The following is an 18,292-nucleotide window of genomic DNA, read 5'->3' on the forward strand; positions in this document are numbered from 1 at the left end:
GCTGTGGTGATGCAACCTCCTCCAGCTGTGGTGACGCAACTTTCTCCAGCTGTGGTGACGCAACTTCCTCCAGCTGTGGTGACGCAACCTCCTCCAGCTGTGGTGACGCAACCTCCTCCAGCTGTGGTGATGCAACTTCCTCCAGCTGTGGTGACGCAACTTCCTCCAGCTGTGGTGACGCAACTTCCTCCAGCTGTGGTGATGCAACTTCCTCCAGCTGTGGTGATGCAACTTCCTCCAGCTGTGGTGATGCAACCTCCTCCAGCTGTGGTGACGCAACTTCCTCCAGCTGTGGTGACGCAACTTCCTCCAGCTGTGGTGACGCAACCTCCTCCAGCTGTGGTGACGCAACTTCCTCCAGCTGTGGTGATGCAACTTCCTCCAGCTGTGGTGACGCAACTTCCTCCAGCTGTGGTGACGCAACTTCCTCCAGCTGTGGTGATGCAACTTCCTCCAGCTGTGGTGATGCAACTTCCTCCAGCTGTGGTGACGCAACTTCCTCCAGCTGTGGTGACGCAACTTCCTCCAGCTGTGGTGACGCAACTTCCTCCAGCTGTGGTGACGCAACCTCCTCCAGCTGTGGTGACGCAACCTCCTCCAGCTGTGGTGACGCAACTTCCTCCAGCTGTGGTGACGCAACTTCCTCCAGCTGCGGTGATGCAACTTCCTCCAGCTGCGGTGACGCAACCTCCTCCAGCTGTGGTGATGCAACTTCCTCCAGCTGTGGTGACGCAACTTCCTCCAGCTGTGGTGACGCAACTTCCTCCAGCTGTGGTGACGCAACTTCCTCCAGCTGTGGTGACGCAACTTCCTCCAGCTGTGGTGATGCAACCTCCTCCAGCTGCGGTGACGCAACTTCCTCCAGCTGTGGTGACGCAACTTCCTCCAGCTGTGGTGACGCAACTTCCTCCAGCTGTGGTGACGCAACTTCCTCCAGCTGTGGTGATGCAACCTCCTCCAGCTGTGGTGATGCAACTTCCTCCAGCTGTGGTGACGCAACTTCCTCCAGCTGTGGTGACGCAACCTCCTCCAGCTGTGGTGACGCAACCTCCTCCAGCTGTGGTGACGCAACCTCCTCCAGCTGTGGTGACGCAACCTCCTCCAGCTGTGGTGACGCAACCTCCTCCAGCTGTGGTGACGCAACCTCCTCCAGCTGTGGTGACGCAACCTCCTCCAGCTGTGGTGACGCAACCTCCTCCAGCTGTGGTGATGCAATCTTCTCGAACTGCGGTGATGCAGCCACCTCCAGCTGCGGCGATGATAGAGTCTCCTCCAGCCGTGGCGATTTGTCCTCGACTGGAGACTCGGTCGCTCGGTCGAACTGTGGCGACAGTTTCCCCTCTGCGGCTCCGTCGCTGGGCGTGGGGCTCATGAAGCCAGGCGCCTCCAGCGGAGACTCCGCTTCCTCCTCATGCGCTGAAGCAGCGGCCGTCTCGGCTTCCCGCCCGTGCCGTGGTGGAGCGGTCCACAGCTCCTCGAAAGTGCGAGAGGACGAAGACGATTCGATCGCAACCCCCTCCGTCACCTCTTGGCGGCGATGCTGCTGCTGCTGCTGCCGCAGCACGAAGCCGCCTCCGCCCCTCATCAGCTCGGGTTCCTCATCCTCGCCTTCGTCGCTGCTGGCCTGGAAACCGTTACCGTGGAGACCCTGCTCGTGGCTCAGCTCGCTGTAGAACGTGGCCTCCGTGCGGCTCCGTTGCTCATGGTGCTCAAAGCGTTGGTGCTGGGCGACGAGCGCGTGGGCCGCCTCGCCGAGGTGCGGCCGCCCGTGCACGAGACTGTCCAGATCTACGCTCTCCCGTGGTTCCTCCACATCCGCCAGGTCCGAGCCGGTCTCGCACTCGTCTCGCTGGACGCTGCTGCTCGACAGCCACTCCTCGGACGTCTCCGACGTACCGAAGGCGACCTGCTGCGCGCCGTCATCGCCCTCGCTTGCCGCGCGCTCCCGTGACGTCGCCGCCACCGATTCGTCTTGGATGATGACCTCCACTGACCTCACCTCCGAGGTTGGCGATACTGCATCGGTCTCGCTCGTGATGTCGCGATGTTGCTGCGAATCGTCCAGCGATGCCGGCGAAATGGGCGAGTGTTGCCGGTCCGAGACGGGCGACTCCTCGGCTGGATTGTCCTCGTCTTCGTCCTCGTCGAACACGGGCGACTCGGCATCCAAGCTATCGTCCGGGTCAGGAGTAACCGCATCTCGCTCCGCCTCGTCGCCAGCAGCACCATCGACATTGAGCGAGCGGCCACGTGGGCTAATGTCCACAGGGGAGCCCAGGTCTGCAGAGTCGGGACGACTCGACCGGAAGGGTGTCTCCGCCTGGGCCATGGCGGCGCACTGAACGAGTGACGGTGGGGTGTGGCCAGAGGGCATAGGGCTCTCACGGCCCCCAACATCGTCATCGTCATCGCCGCCGCCCGGTGACATCGGGGAGATTTCCTCCAGGAATTCGGTGAAACCTGTGGCGGAGCGGGGGCCAGCGTGTGTTTCCGGGCGGAAGGGAGCACGGTGGGGGGTTGGGGTGGGAGGGATGCGGCGAGACATGTGTGGGCGTTGGAACAACTACTGCACGGACAGGTGGGGCTGAGAGCGTTTCTGGAAGTCGATAATCCCCTCCCCGAGGTACGTCAGTTTAACTGAACGCCAGCGATGAGAGCCGTGCGCGCCATTCGTACGGCTTGTTGCAAGATTCCACATTTGTAAATCGGGGGAGGGTCATTCTTTTTCAGAAACCTTCTCGGGAATGTAACCACCGTGGCACCAGCACCAAGGAGCAAATACGAGGCACAGCACTGACACTTATACGATCACTACTGCACGGGATGGACGCCGTGGAGACAGAGGTTCAGGGTCAAGCGAGACAACGCCGGTGATACGACACCACCACCACTTGACACCACCACCACCACACCGTGTTGTACCCCTTCACTGGAGCACAGTAGCTGCTGACGGGTCTTTTAAAAGTATCACCCCAGTGACGTGGGAAGTCTTAGAGGTACTGGTTGGCATGTACGACCAATTCACGTGAATTTGCTCAATCTCATCAGATTGTGGACGCTAAAGCAGAGTTCAGCCTGGTGAGTAATTGGATGGGAGACTGTGGAAATGCGCAAGCTGCGATTTGACCAGGAGATGGCAGTACAGCAATGGATTCCTGAATCTATGCAAGGAAGCTTTTGAGTGTTGCCCCCTGGTATGTTTTTGGAACTGGACAAAAATGACAATGCAGAGGGCCCATCTGGAAAATGAAGTATTGAGATTCAATGAGGTTTTTCTTGAGTAAATGAAGGTAATTATCAGGTGTGTGTGTATATATATATATATATATAAACTTGCCTGCAATTAAATTTCGATTTAAAGCTTTCGTGACTGCAGGGATTAATCTTCTTGGTTCTTTCGGTAAAGTCATGTAGAAGGGAAATAATAAAATAATAAAAATAAAGCAATAAAATAAAATTCTCACGAAGTGGAGCACTGTCTTTCAGACAGCTCTGTCTTCGCCTGAGGACGGCTGCTTGTGTTGTGGCCAAAACGTCGTGAGAATTTTATTTTATTATGTTTTATTTTTATTACTTTATTATTTCCCTTCTACGTGACTTTACCGAAAGAATCAAGAAGTTGCCTGGAATTAATTAACATTCTAGTTGCAACGTGCAATGTCAATCAGTGGGTGAAATGTGGATAAGTCACTTGCACTGCCACGTGAAAGAGTTTGCTAATCTTCCCGTACACCTGTAGTGATGGTCTGCTATCAGACCGCACACTCATGGCTGAGTGTGCTAATCTTCCCGTACACCTGTAGTGATGGTCTGCTATCAGACCGCACACTCATGGCTGAGTGTGCTAATCTTCCCGTACACCTGTAGTGATGGTCTGCTATCAGACCGCACACTCATGGCTGAGTGTGCTAATCTTCCCGTACACCTGTAGTGATGGTCTGCTATCAGACCGCACACTCATGGCTGAGTTTGCTAATCTTCCCGTACACCTGTAGTGATGGTCTGCTATCAGACCGCACACTCATGGCTGAGTGTGCTAATCTTCCCGTACACCTGTAGTGATGGTCTGCTATCAGACCGCACACTCATGGCTGAGTGTGCTAATCTTCCCGTACACCTGTAGTGATGGTCTGCTATCAGACCGCACACTCATGGCTGAGTGTGCTAATCTTCCCGTACACCTGTAGTGATGGTCTGCTATCAGACCGCACACTCATGGCTGAGTGTGCTAATCTTCCCGTACACCTGTAGTGATGGTCTGCTATCAGACCGCACACTCATGGCTGAGTGTGCTAATCTTCCCAGTACACCTGTAGTGATGGTCTGCTATCAGACCGCACACTCATGGCTGAGTGTGCTAATCTTCCCGTACACCTGTAGTGATGGTCTGCTATCAGACCGCACACTCATGGCTGAGTGTGCTAATCTTCCCGTACACCTGTAGTGATGGTCTGCTATCAGACCGCACACTCATGGCTGAGTGTGCTAATCTTCCCGTACACCTGTAGTGATGGTCTGCTATCAGACCGCACACTCATGGCTGAGTGTGCTAATCTTCCCGTACACCTGTAGTGATGGTCTGCTATCAGACCGCACACTCATGGCTGAGTGTGCGGTCCCATGTCATGCATGAGCTAAGTTTTTGTGTTGGCCCAATGATGCACCCTGCATTTCAGGAAAGGCTGGTTGTCTATGGTGCTGAACCAGCTAATCACTTAAATACATTGATTCTTATTTCCATGGGATAGAATATTTAGCCATAAATTAACTTGTAATTTTAATATATGTATTTCAATGTTATTAACAATTCTTATTTTCATAAATCACGTTTGTCATGACCGTAATTTTTTTCTTAAAATGTTACCTGTTTGTCAGAATATTAATCATTGATCATGATTAAAGTGATATTTGAATTATAGGAATTTATATTTTGAGGAATTTAACACCTAATTTGAACTTGTAAAACATTATTTTCCTTGTTGATAAAAGCGAAGGTATTTAGACTACAATAGTAATGTTCTGATGCGGGGTGCTTCTGTGGGTACACCCGCCACTTGAAAGATGCTGCCAGGTGTGAAAGAGTATCCCAAAAATCCTCTGTAGAGTGCTCGCGTACTCCCTCTAGTCGAGGCCCTTCCACCAGACATGCAATTGCAGGGCTGCACCTTCACCTATGAATTATTATTGCACTGCCTCATGAATTGTGCTTGTCACACGTTCTCATGGCAGCTTTCCTCTAGCCTCACCCACTCCTGTCCCATGAGCGCGTGTGGTTTTCGATGGGGTCTGCTTTACAAGAGGCCGAAGCGAGCAAAGGGTGACCGAGTTTGCAGGAGGCCTAGGGGAGGTGTTGTTGGATGATGAAGAGAGGATAGGAAGGGAATGAGGGAAGGAGATAAAGGGAGGAGGGGGGGGGGATGTGGCACACTGGTGTCGGGAAAGGCGGGAGGGAGGCCTGGGAGCCGCCCTCCTTATGAAACGCAACTTCCTCTCCCCGTGCAGTGTGCCACGGTAAGCTCTACACCGCACTGCACAATGTGTGGGGCAGTGACTTATACCAGTGATAGGGGTCTGGTGTGAACACGCACTACACACACACCCACACACACACATACCCGCACGCTCCTAGATCATTACCAGGTTTCCCGGCAACCAGAAATGTAACCCCAGTGTCTTGGAGCAGTTATCTACACTTTTGCATATTCGCATATTTTGTTTTTATTTATGTATATCTATGGTTTGCTTTGGGGGAAGGGGGGGATGGGTTAATGTTGTCAAGTTTCCTGGGGTGAGCTTTCTATGGAAACCGGAATCCCTGCAATGTCTAGGAGGCACGAAACTCGCAACGAGGGACCGAGCCGTACATCAAAAGACGCACGGCCCTAATTTTGCATATTTGAATTTAAAACACATTATTACTATTACAGTACGGTGTTATGTTTTAAATCAATAGAAGATTAGTGAATGCTACGTTGCCATAGAAAGAATGTTTAAAAAAAAATATAGCGTAAAATTATTATTAAAAATAAAAGTGATTCGTAGGGAATATAAGTTCAAAGCAACCGACTTACATTTTGCTTTGCATGCACTGCGCTCTTAAAAGAAAAAATACTTTAAAAAATAAATGCCACCTTTACATTTGCCAAGCCGTTAAATAGCAAACGCAAATCATTTGTTCTCGTCATAGTTAAGCAAAAAAAACATTTGGGAAACGAAATATTAGTCGTAAAAATTTGTCATAATTCACGGAAGCCAAAGAAACCGAAGAGAAGGCGACTCAAACACAAAACGGACACCGAGGGTGGAGACATTGGCATGGCGCCGGGCGTGAAACATGAGAGAAGCAACATCGATGCGGTGCAGGATGGCGTGCGCTGTTAATGTGGCCCGACTGACGGTTCCCGTCGGAAGGAAGGAAGCAGGAAGGAAAACAGAAAAGAAAACAAACAACAGGAAGGTTAATAAACAAAGTGAACAAGTGAGAGAAGGCTTTTTCTGACCAAGGGTCTTTTTTTGTACCGTAACCTTTCCTTTGATGCTTCCGCCAAAAATAACGAATTGCCAGGTGAGGCAGTGGTCGTCGGTGTTGTATGATTAGAATTATTACCGTCGTCTGCATTGCTACCATTTCAGTATTTATCTGTGACCTCCTCGCCCATGTGGCACGGCTCCATAACTCTAAGCGGTGTTTTGCCTGTTGTCCCACATTGCACTCCCACGTGAAAAAGCTCCCGGCACGTGGAGCGACGTGGGACATCGTGCTAAACAAACGCACCGTACAATTAGAAATCGCGTTGGGAGAGCGATGCTCACTCGATGGCAGTCCCATAGCCGACCACGGTTCACTGGTTTAGACCCGAGTGTTGATGACGAGTTGCTTCGTGATCCACAGCTTTGAAGGCGAGGGTTGGGTAGGTGGATTACGTGAAACTCCCAAACACGCTGGGGGCTGCTAGATGGCCAGGAGACACCGGTTCAGAATGTCGGTTCATGAACACATCTGTGCGACTCCTTTTGATATGCCTACTGGCTTTTCTTTGGGTTTTCAGGTTTTTTTCTCACATGCAAAATGTGATTTCAAAAGGAATTAGCCATAAATACCAATTGGCCACTTATCTAAATTCTGCTGAAGAAGTGACGGTACCCAGGATCAATAATACGAATATATTATATATTTGGAAGTCAGTAGCTGGGCTGATGAACCATTAGGAGGGTAAAACGTTCAGCACCTCCAACATTCAAAACTGTTAACACCGTTTCAGAAGGCCTGTTAGTTGAAATGCGGAGTTATATTTGTTATCAAGTAACACGTACCTTTCTCACTATATAAAACAATTAGTTTTATAACTTGGCAGTGATGTCAAATCAGGTTGGTGGTTCATACACGGATGATGATCCATATTACTCCCAAATAAAAATACCATACTACAAAAACATGGATCCAACCACTCCAAATCAGGGCTCTCCTGATGCCAACCCGGAGCTGAGCGAACTTGCGCCAGGTCATACCAGCAAAGTCAGCATCAGCCTGTGTGTGGAAGTGGCTCGTGAACGACGCGACTGGGCAGCTGATAGCAGCGCTCCCTTCAACAGCAACATGAGAGTGACATTCACAATAGAAGGGCAGTGTAAAGTGGTTGTACAAGGGGGTCTGTGAGGATACAGAGAAGCTCCGCTAATAACATTGTTCCATCACTCAAGCAAGCTTCCCAAAATCATCTTGGCCTTGAATAAAAAATAGAAAATATTGTCAAAGTGCACCTAGAGTACGCAGAGACATCACTGTGACATTATTACCACTAATTATTTAAAGACGTTTTCACTGTCTGTGGTCGTTAGTGCTAGTGTGTGTGTGTGTGTTTTTGCTCGGTGCTTTTAATGTCGTGTAGATTGGATGGTGTGGAGTGATGCAGTGTGTATGGCATGATCTGTTTGTTGTGGTCTGTATAGTGCAATGTAATGTGTTACGCAGAGTTGTGTGGTGTGGTTGATTTAGTGTGTTTTTATGTTATGCTATGTATGATCAGCTATTTGTGTCGCCCTCCGAGATGTGTCGTCTGTATATTCGAGTCATCCGTGTCACACTTTGCGTTGTTCCGAGTTGTGTGCTCTGTACGACGGAGTCTTGTTTTCTGTGTGGTTGTGTGGTTTCTACAGTCGAGTCATCCGTGTTACACTTTGCGTTGTTCCGAGTTGTGTGCTCTGTAGGACGGAGTCTTGTTTTCTGCGTGGTTGTGTGGTTTCTACAGTCGAGTCATCCGTGTTACACTTTGCGTTGTTCCGAGTTGTGTGCTCTGTAGGACGGAGTCTTGTTTTCTGCGTGGTTGTGTGGTTTCTACAGTCGAGTCATCCGTGTTACGACCCTGTGCGCGTGTGGCTCTGTGCTCCCACCGGCGGATGTGTCGAGCTGCATGGTCTGCTCGAGCTCGCTGTAGGAGAAGGATGCCTCGGCGGCGCTCTCTCGCTGCCCGCTCTGTCCGCTCTGCACCAGCCCCACGAGATCAGCGCGGTTGACGCGCACCAGCGCCGGGATGAGTCTCCCCGCTGAGTAAACAAAGCACACGGGGATACGCGCGTTGGTACGGTCTTGCAGCTTACCCAGTAGTGCGTAGGCAGTGCAAATGTGCCAGGGCCCATGGGTTGTGGGGGGGGGGGGGGGGTCCAGGCGCAATCATATGGACCAGTGGCATAGGATGGCTGGCATGGGTCCTGGTGTAAGAAGTTTATTTGTGTTTATAGTTGCGGTGAGCTTGTTGGTCCAAAAATATCTTATTGGTACGACCCAGGGTGGCTAATGCTGCCACTGATTTTCTTTTAAGGAACATTTTTCTCGATTACAAATATGTATGATAGCAAGGTCAGCGTAATAGCATTTTGAGAAAAATGGCATTAAATTATGGCATAGGTGCATTTGGTAGAGAAAAACCCCCTGAAATTAAACATCTACAGAACATGAAAAATACTGGTGTGCGTGTATATATTAAGCCTTCTGTAGATGGTGGATACTGCTCACAGCATTTGCCTCACCAGGTGTTACCAATCAACCTCTCCCCCCTATTATAATAAACAGCCCCTATCGCCAAGATGTGACCAGGACGGTTGTGCACATTAGTCGATCACGTGGAGGGGGTTTTTACCCTTTTATCTGGCAACAAAACTGACATCTTTTTTACGAGGAGTCATGTTTGCATAGACCACAATATCTGCAGTCATAATGCAAAAAAACCCATGTGAGACTTGGCTCTAAGGAAAGCTGTCTCGGGTATGGACCAATCAACTTCAAGGACAGTGCATACATTAGAGTTATGTTTTTTGTTCGCATTATGACTGCAGGTATTGTGGTCTATGCAAACATGACTCCTCGTAAAAAAAAAGGTGTCAGTTTTGTTGCCAGATAAAAGTGTAAAAAACCAATTATATTTTTTACTGGCAAATGAGGTACCAATGGTGCACGTGGAGGGGGTTTAGTCGCGCGGGAGAGGGCGGACGTACGTGTGGCGGTGGTGCCCTCCCTCTCGGCCCACAGCTTGAGGAGGCTCGCCGCCTGGTCCACCAGAGACTCGGGGTTGTCCTCACGAAGCTGTCGGATCTGCTCGGCCGAGAAGCCCAGCTCCCTCGCCAGCTCTGCTTGGCACAGTGGATGTAATGTTTGTTTGCTGTGGTTATTTCATCTGCGATCAGAATCTCGTTATTTATTCTGGAGGAATCCATTGGACTATGAAACTCTTTTTCACGGATGTCCAGTAGGGGCGGGTCGGCGAGTTCCAACTCAGGCCAGTGTTTTGCAGGTCATATGATTAGCGAGTCCTCTTTTTTTTCACGATACTTTTGTGTAATGCGTAAAAAAATCGGATAACACATTCCTGCGGAGGGAGCTGGTAGGAACGTTGGGTTGCTCGATCAATGGCCAGGGTCAACGGTGGCGTGGTGTATTCCGTAAATATGGCCGACTGTGAGGGCGGTCTCAAGCCGGCGTGAGTAGGTTAAACGTTGAGTTTTATAAGGGCACCACGGGGTGACCAGCCCCTCCCCACCCAGCCCCACCCCCTACCCAGCCCCACCCTCCCCACCCTCCCCCTCCCCACCCTCCCCTCTCCACCCAGCCCCGCCCATTTTTGGATGCACGACGGACGGACACAATTATCCCCTGTGGGCTGATGTAACCAGGAGGTTCCTACCAGTATAAGCAAGTACACTGTTGTATGCCTCCCACACGTAAATACATGTTTTTAGCCCATCGGCCTATTTATTTGGCTATCCAGACCAATATTATCAAGCAATATTTGTTTACGCAAGTAAACTCTGGATCGGTCTCAATGTTCTGGGTCTCCTCAACAGAGTCGAGTTGTGTTAAATGTTGCTGGGTTGCATATCTAGTTTGGTGGTCAGATACGTTGATCTGTTAATTGTATTCTTTTGCTGTTTTAGCGTGAACCTAAGTAATTTGTTATTACCTCAACTGCCGTGGGCTCTACCGGTGGATTTACCAGCTTGGCGTTCCAGGGTAGGCTATAGACCTGTTCAAGTAAACATGCCAATGCTGGGTTCACGTTGGCGTATTGCTTAGCCCATTGTTCCATGTTTACTGGGAGAGCTACGAGGTGGCCACCAGAGGGTATGTATGATAATCAGGTGTCCCTAGCAAAGCAATTACCAAACAGTCACTCCATGAAATGTTTGTACTCCCTCTCCAGGTCCGGTAATGCCTTCTCTGCAGTAGACTTAAGTTGCAAAATGTCCTGTAAAATTTCCAAGACAATCATTGTTCCTTCATCGAATTTGTGCCACAAGCATGGCGCGACTTCCACATTGTACTGAATTCATTTGCGGATTGTTGGTGCAAAATTACACCTTGCCATATTTACAACATGTTACCCTATTTGTATTTTTGTATTTTAAGATTGTATATTACGGCTAGTTTACATTTTATATTGTATACTTATTCAAAATTTTACATACTTTAGCCCCTGAGTATTAGCTAGACTTTGTAATTTTAGTATAGTTAGACTTATTTAAGTTTTAAGATTCCTACATGTTGAATGTATGCACCTTCCTGCCATAGTAAATTCCTTGTTTGTGCGAACTTTCATGGCGAATTAAACCCTTTCTGATTCTGATTGCTCACCATTTTTTCAACGAATTTTCGTTTTCCAGTTATACGTGAAAAAAGAAAATGTATATTTCAAAAAATCCGTCGCACTATGACGATGACCATGAGGTACTATCAGCTTGTACCTCAACACGTAATCCTCATTACCTCCTCACTTCATCCCAAAACAACTTACCCTCTCACCCTCACCATCTGACCCCCCCCCCCCTGACCATCACCGCCGCCAATGTGCGGGATGGTGCCAGTGGCCCCTCGTAGGAAAATTCAGCACTGACCTTGCCAGCTGAGGCCAAGGCTCTTGGCGAGCGCTGGAACTCCGCCATCACCGCTTGGACCTGCACGACCAGCGACCATCGTCAGCGGCATTAACACCACTGCCGCCACCGTCATCGTCATTTCACTGGGCACTAAACGGCAGCACCATTGCCAAATCCATAAACAGCAGCAGCAGCACCAGCATCGACATCATTCTTATTCTAGTCATAATTGTAAGCAATATTATGAGCGCCACCACATCAGCAACATTCACAAACAGCATCATCAGCAGCAGCAACCACCACTGCCATCATTATTGCAAAAGTGATCAACCAGCAGCAAACACCACCAAACATCATGATGATCGTCGTCATCATTAACAACAATGGAATGACGCATGCAGCACATGGGACGTGAGATACGGGTACACATGGGGGTCAATTTGAAGGCAGGAAAACACGGCACAAGACGCACAAGGACCACGGAGGCATGGGAATGCAGTGGGAAGCACACAACACATCTGCTACGGCCTACCACAAGTAAGCTTTCCAAAGCCTACATTAAAGTTCTGTGTATTTAAAAAAAAAAATTTGATGAAAATAGTTCCAATGCATCTAATTATATTCGTTATTGCGGTTTTTTTTAGCTCTGGGGTTTCTGTGCATAATCGAAAAACCTCGTTCTTTTTCACCCACCGTACCACCAAGTTGCACGTGACGGGACAAGTCGGTCCGGTCGGGCACAGGACAACCGCTCGTGACAACAACAACAACGACATGACAGGCACGGGTAGAGCAGTAGGGGCAAGGCACACGTCGTGACGACGTCACACATCACGTACACGCACACACAGGATATGAACAAGAGGACGCCACTGGATGTTGTATGAAAGCCAATCAAGGCACAACATGGTGCCAGAGAGGGCATGATCAGGTGTGAGGTTGGGATAGGGCAGGACATCAAGGAATGAGCACAGTACGACTACGTCATTGGCAGGACAAGACGGCACGGCACAGAGGGGGCGAATGATTGCGTTTCGAGAACAGAGCATCCGGGACTTCCGTTTTAGAAACGTGCTTCTCAAATTCAATGTCGAGAGTCAAGCATTTGAAAGCCACTTCCAATAATGAGAAGACATCCTAAGGCGTGTAATTGGGGGAGGGGGAGGGGTTTGGGGGGGTTTGGGGGCACTTGCGTACCCACATTTGGTGCCATAACCCCAAGGGGAGGTGCCTAATTGTGCCGAGGGTCGTTTTTTTTAAGGTAAATGCAGTGTGCAGATGTGCCCGTGGCAAACTTAACGCGGTTATCTTGATTAATGTTGCCGTTTCGAGAGCGGGATAATTTAACAGCACAGTGCTCGTGATTGCATTCATGAAGTAAATTAAGCAAAGGGCCGTTCCATGGCCAAAAGGGAATTGAAATCGAGCTAATTTAATTAACCTTTAGTTTCTTGTGAAATGATTAGCAGCTTGTTTCATTTACATATCACTGTCTAAAAAGGAATTCTGCTCAAGTGCTGATTATTTTAAGAATATATAAATAGGCGAGTGACATTGTTTATTATTTCAAATATTTATTTATTCCCCCAGTAAGGAGACTTAAATGCCTGTCTAAGGCATGGCAGGTCAGCATAGATCAGAATTGATCTCATGGCAAAGATTTGTTTTCATTATGCCGTTCCGCCTGTTATCTCAAAAAGGCCACGTACCCCCCCTCCCCATCTGCAATGGGCTCCAGTAACGGAACTTAATCGAGTTCTTGTGGCTGTCACCTGCTCATTATAAATACATACTATAGGCAGACACAAGCAGCACCCTGTGGAGGTGGCAACTGCTGCTATCTGCCAGCACTGGATGCGCTGCCCTGACACACAACAATTCGCCGCTGCCGATGGAGAGAGAGAGAGAGCTGTACAAACTAGGCTCATGTGTGGTGACGGGAGCGATGGACTGGGTATCCCCAGGCTCCCCGGCTCCATAAATCCTCTGCATCTGCGTCTCGACGGCCTCCTCCCACACGGGTCGCGTTTCTGCTCGCTCCCCGGCCTCGTGGGCCTGAGTGACCACTGGTGGTGGTGGTGGGAAGGCAGCGCCCCCTCCTCCTCCCACTGCCGGGATCTCTTCCCTCACTGTGCGGTCGTCGTCGTCATCGTCATCGTCGTCATCGTCGTCGGTGGCGGCCGAGTCGTCCTCGCAGCCGTCGTCTTCCGTGAGCCGCTCGGCGAGCTTCTGCGCTTCGTCGCTGATCTCCTCAAAGTACTCGAGCGAGTGCTGGTACAGGTCGTGGAAGCGGGGATCTCCGCCGCCAAACATAAATCCTCCTGCGGCCGCTCCCACTCCTCCTCCCGGCTGCTGGGATGCCGGCGCTCCCCTCGTCGTCCCTGCCGCTGCTTTCACTGGGATCCTCGATTGCGGTTTGGTCACCTTGGACGCACTCTCCGTCAACTCAAAGTTCAACTCCTGTTCTGTTAACTCCCCGAGGAGATCCTGCTCCTCCGCGTATCCTCGCTGCTCAGGAACCACTGGCTGTGTCGGCCTGCTGTGGCCGAGTTGCTGCTGCTGCTGCTGCTGTTCAAATATCTCTTGGTCCCTGGACACTGCGCTGTCTTCGTGTTTCTTTGGAAATTTCAACGTCCTCGTCACTCGCTGCTGTTGTTGCTGTGGCTCACCTTTCTGCTTGTCAGCCCATTCGTCGTGCGCGTCCCTCGGCATGGCACTCACCACGGCGGTGCTGCGCACAGGGATCTTGGAGCGGTGGTCGCTGGGAGCGGCCTCCGCCGTTGGGATTTCCACGATGAGCTGAGAATCAACTTCGTGGTCGTCGTGATAAACAGACCCCGCTACTGCCGCCTCTCTGTGCCTTGGCGACAAAGAGAGGACGTCTTGTTGTTGCGAAGCGATCTCCTGGAGCTCCGCCCAGGATTCTCGCACAAACGGCTTCACCTCGGCAACTTCGGGAGCTGGCGCCTCCTTGCGTGTGGTCTTCGCTGATGCAGAGACGCCCATCTTGATGGGGATTCTGGACTTGGGCTCCGTCTTGGCCACCGTGGCCCCAGATCCATTGTCATCGAGCGACTCCGAGAACATTCCGTGGTGAGTGTCCCGTACGGGCGACAGATCGTCCGCCTGCTCTGCCGCCGACTCTCCTCCGAACTCCAGCACGGGTTTGTTGCGGTCAACCTGGCACAGCTCCAGATGTCCACCGTCGGCGGCCGATTCCTCGTCCGACTTCCTCCTGTTTCCTCCATCCTGCTCGCCCAGCTGGAAGAACTGCACGCCCTCCTCTCCAAACTCCCGCTTGCTCATGTCGATGGCACCGCCGCGCGTCATCTCGAACATCTTCCCTTCGCAGAACGGGAAGGGGACGATTTCCTCGGTGGGGGACACCTCGATGCCGGTTGGGGTTCTAGCCGGCGATCCCTCCTTGTGGTCACTCCGTGAAGCGGTGGCAGATTCCTCCATCAGCCGTACAACTTTCTGCTCCTCTTCACTGAGCCGTTCCTCGAAGGCCAAGTCGTCATCTCTGACGCTCGCCCACGACCTAAAGTCAGCTGCCGCTGCCCCCTCCTCCTCTTCCTCTGCTGTCGTCATGCCAGTTGAGCTGAACATAACTGACGTCTGAGCCTGGGAGAAGTGGGTGGCCTCACTTACGTTGGCCGTAGTCATCATGGACCTTTCTGTGGAGTAATGTCCATCAGCCTGGTAGGCGGAGGAGGTCTCGACCATCTCCCGCATGGACGTCATTACTTTGGTGCTGCTCATCGTGGAGGTCTCCGTCGATGTCCTTTGCTGCTCGGTCCACGCGAACGTTTCCTCTCCGTGGCCTGCAGCGTCACTCACTTGCTCGCGTGTCAACTCTGACTTGCCATCCGGTCGTTGGTGCTCTGCTGCAGATGTTGCAAAGGAGCGGCGATCACCCGGCGTATCCTTGAGGCTGTCCTCTTCCTCAGGGCTCGATGGGCTGTCGTCGTCTTTGGCTCCAGGCGGGAGAGGTGACGGTGGCTCCACGCGAATCGCCGGTTCGTCCAGAAGTCCGCTCTCGTGGCTCTGCCGCAGCTCCCCGAGCTCTGGCTCACTTTCTGGAGAGGAAGTCGCTCCAAATTCTTCTTGTTCTCGTTCTGCGCCCTTTGGCATCGTCTCATGATGATCAGCAGAAGAGTCATGTCGTGAAAAGCTCTGGTGGGATGAATATTCGTATGAAAAGGTCGACCCAGTGACTCCGGTCTTAGTTTCGTGAGTGACAATCGTCTTGAATCCCCTGCTAACATTCATGTTATCGTCATCGTCATCATGTATGTTGTCATCATAGTAGTACGTTTCGGGCTTCTTTCTGGCCTTGGCTTCCTCCTCAAGAACGCCAAATGTTTTTATCTTAGCTGCCATCTTGAACATGTATTCCTCTGGCGTTGGGGGTTTTGCGACATTCGGTTCTTGCTGCTGCTCCTCTTCACTCGCTGTCATCATTGAGAGGAACTCGTCGGTTGCATTTTCAACTTGTGCGTTCTCAATCCCCGAGGTATCTTCATCCTCTTGCTCTTCCAGAATAACAGTGGGCTTTTGCGGAGGTGCCTTGAGGTCGATGACAGCACCTGGGGTCACCTCGTAACTCACCTCCTCCGAGCTGGGTGTCTCAGGAGTGGCTGGACTCTTCCCCGAACTCTCCATGAGCGACGTTTGCTCCAGGCTGTCTTCATCCGGGCTTCCCTGCGGCGACATCATGGCTCTGAGCGATCGTCCGATGGCCGATTCAGCTTTGCCCTTTGAGTCGATCGCCCTCTTCAGTTTGTCCGGCAGCTCTTGGGAGGTCCCGCGTCTCGACGTCCCGTGCACACCTGCAATCTCCGGCAGCTGCTCGGACGCTCTGAGTTTGACGGGACTTGTCTCGAGGGAGTCGGGCAGCGGGTATTCCTTCAGCGGGCTCGGCTCCAGCGAGTCGGGAGACTCCTGCGAAGACGCTCCGGCCTCCTCCTGGTCGGGGCTGCCCTCCAGGGAGTCTTTCTGCGCAATCATGGAATCGTCGAGTGACGGGCTGTTTGCGTTGGGTGACACCAAGCCGGAGAGGTCCATGCTGGGTCGCCCCGTCTCCGTTTTGCCGTCCTCTTCAAGTTGCGTCCACTGAGAGTCCATCTCGTGGGTGTCCACCACGTCTTGAGCCAGCTTCTCCTCAGACTCCACCAGGTCCTCGGCTTCGATGGGAGACAGGGCTTCTTTTTCTTCAACAAAGGAGCTCTCTTTGACCGAGAGGTCGCGCTCCGTGTCCTGGTCTGATCCGGTAGGGGATGTGATGGCGTCAGGGTCCACAGGTCCCAGGAGGTCGCTCATGAGTTCCGTTTCGGACGCCATAACATTCCTTGCCAGTGATGGGGGGCTCTCATCATCGGTCACGGCGCCCTCCTTCGGGTACGACGAGTACAGCTCGCGCTCGATCTTGTGCTCGGCCTCCGTTGGGGACACGGCGTGCTCCGTTTCGCTCAGCTGCTCCATCCGTGTCATCTTCTGCCAGGTGTACTCACTACCACCCACCATAAGCGGCTCCTCATCCTCCTCCTCCTCCTGCTGTTGCAGCCTCTCGGAGAGGTGTCGGTCCTCTAGTGTGTCGTAACCGTCCGCCGCCGCAGGGTGTGGGACTGCTGCAGCTGCAGCTCCAACTTCGTCTTCTTCAAGAGGTGGCATCTCATCACTGCCTGCGACACCAACCTCCATAACTCCTCTGTGTCTGTACTCTTTCTCCTCCTCCTCTTCTTCCTCCACAAAAGCGTCGTGCGAGATGTGGGTTGACTTCACGATGGTCTTGGAAGATGTCTTTGAGTCGACGACGGTTTGTCCCACGGACACCTCCGTGTCCTTTTGGGTGCCTTTCTGCGGGGATGTGGAGAGGCTGGCATCCTCGGGACTCGTCTCCAGGGTCTCAGCCAGCCCCTCATGCTTGAGGCTTTCCTCGGAGCTGATGTGCGACGTTCCATCTCCCAGGCTGACGCTCGACAATTCTGCGATCCCCTCATGCTTTTGGCTGTCGGAGCTGCCATTTTCAAGTGCCGGCACGACAACTTCTTTTTGGGACGGCTCTTCCGGTGTGTCTGCCTCCTGTTGAGTGGCGCTCTCCCGCTCCTGCTCCCGCTCCTGCTCCCGCTCCTGCTCCCGCTCCTGCTCCCGCTCCTGCTCCCGCTCCCGCTCCCGCTCCCGCTCGGTTGGGAACGGGCTGGATATCATGTCGTCAAAGTGGAACTCGCTCAGCGTCTGTCGGTCTGTGCTCTTCTTGTACTGCTGGTAGCGGTCGCTCTCCTCCAGTTCATTGCGCAGGTCCTCTGAGAAATCCGTCGATGTCCGCCGGTCGGGGCTGATCTGGCAGTCCGAGAAGCGCCGGTCATCCGAGACCACGTTTGCCGACAGGCTGCTCCCCGGCTCCTTGAACCCGGACTCGGTGACGTCGGACCCCTCCTCGATCGTCTGCTTCCCCAGCTTCTCGGGTAAAGCATCGCGAGCTTCGTTGATGATGACCTGGGAGCACTGAGCGATGATGCTGACTTCGCTAAAGTTGTCGATGTCAGCGCTGTCTGCCTCTTCTTCTGTGAAGCTCGTGGTGGCTTTAGTTGCATCATCTGTGGTTGCTTCTGAGATGATAGTGGGGGCTTCTACGTCTGGTTCACCGTCCTCTTTCGCGAGCACCTCGCGGTGTTCACGCTCGTGCTCGATGTCATCGTGTTTCAGTTCGGTCGATGCTTCCCAGCTGCCCGTGTTTGACTCTGTCTCGACCTTTGTCATCGCCTGCTTGCCTTTTTCCTCGCCGGACACAGATTTGAACTCAAAGAGTCCCATGGCGACTTTTGAAGGATCTTTGCCAGACTGGAATGCTCTCATCAGGTCTTTTACTGACATTGTCTCCTCCAGGCTCTCTGAACTCTCCCTGCCTTTGTCTTCGAGCATG

At 51.9% G+C, this 18,292-nt stretch overlaps 1 protein-coding gene across 1 annotated transcript in view; it reads right to left on the reverse strand.

Moving 5' to 3' along the window:
* Positions 1-18,292, reverse strand: part of LOC133354331 (ankyrin-2-like) — a 108,642-nt gene that overhangs the window by 9,166 nt on the left and 81,184 nt on the right. Inside the window, 5 exon segments of the mRNA XM_061571080.1 lie at positions 41-2,460; positions 8,392-8,544; positions 9,493-9,624; positions 11,386-11,445; positions 13,287-18,291. Of these exon segments, the coding sequence (XP_061427064.1) occupies positions 41-2,460; positions 8,392-8,544; positions 9,493-9,624; positions 11,386-11,445; positions 13,287-18,291 (7,770 nt within the window).

This window comes from Lethenteron reissneri, chromosome 47 (genome assembly GCF_015708825.2).
Source record: "Lethenteron reissneri isolate LAM-NWPU_2019-01 chromosome 47, ASM1570882v1, whole genome shotgun sequence".
Classification (NCBI taxonomy): Eukaryota; Metazoa; Chordata; class Hyperoartia; order Petromyzontiformes; family Petromyzontidae; genus Lethenteron; species Lethenteron reissneri.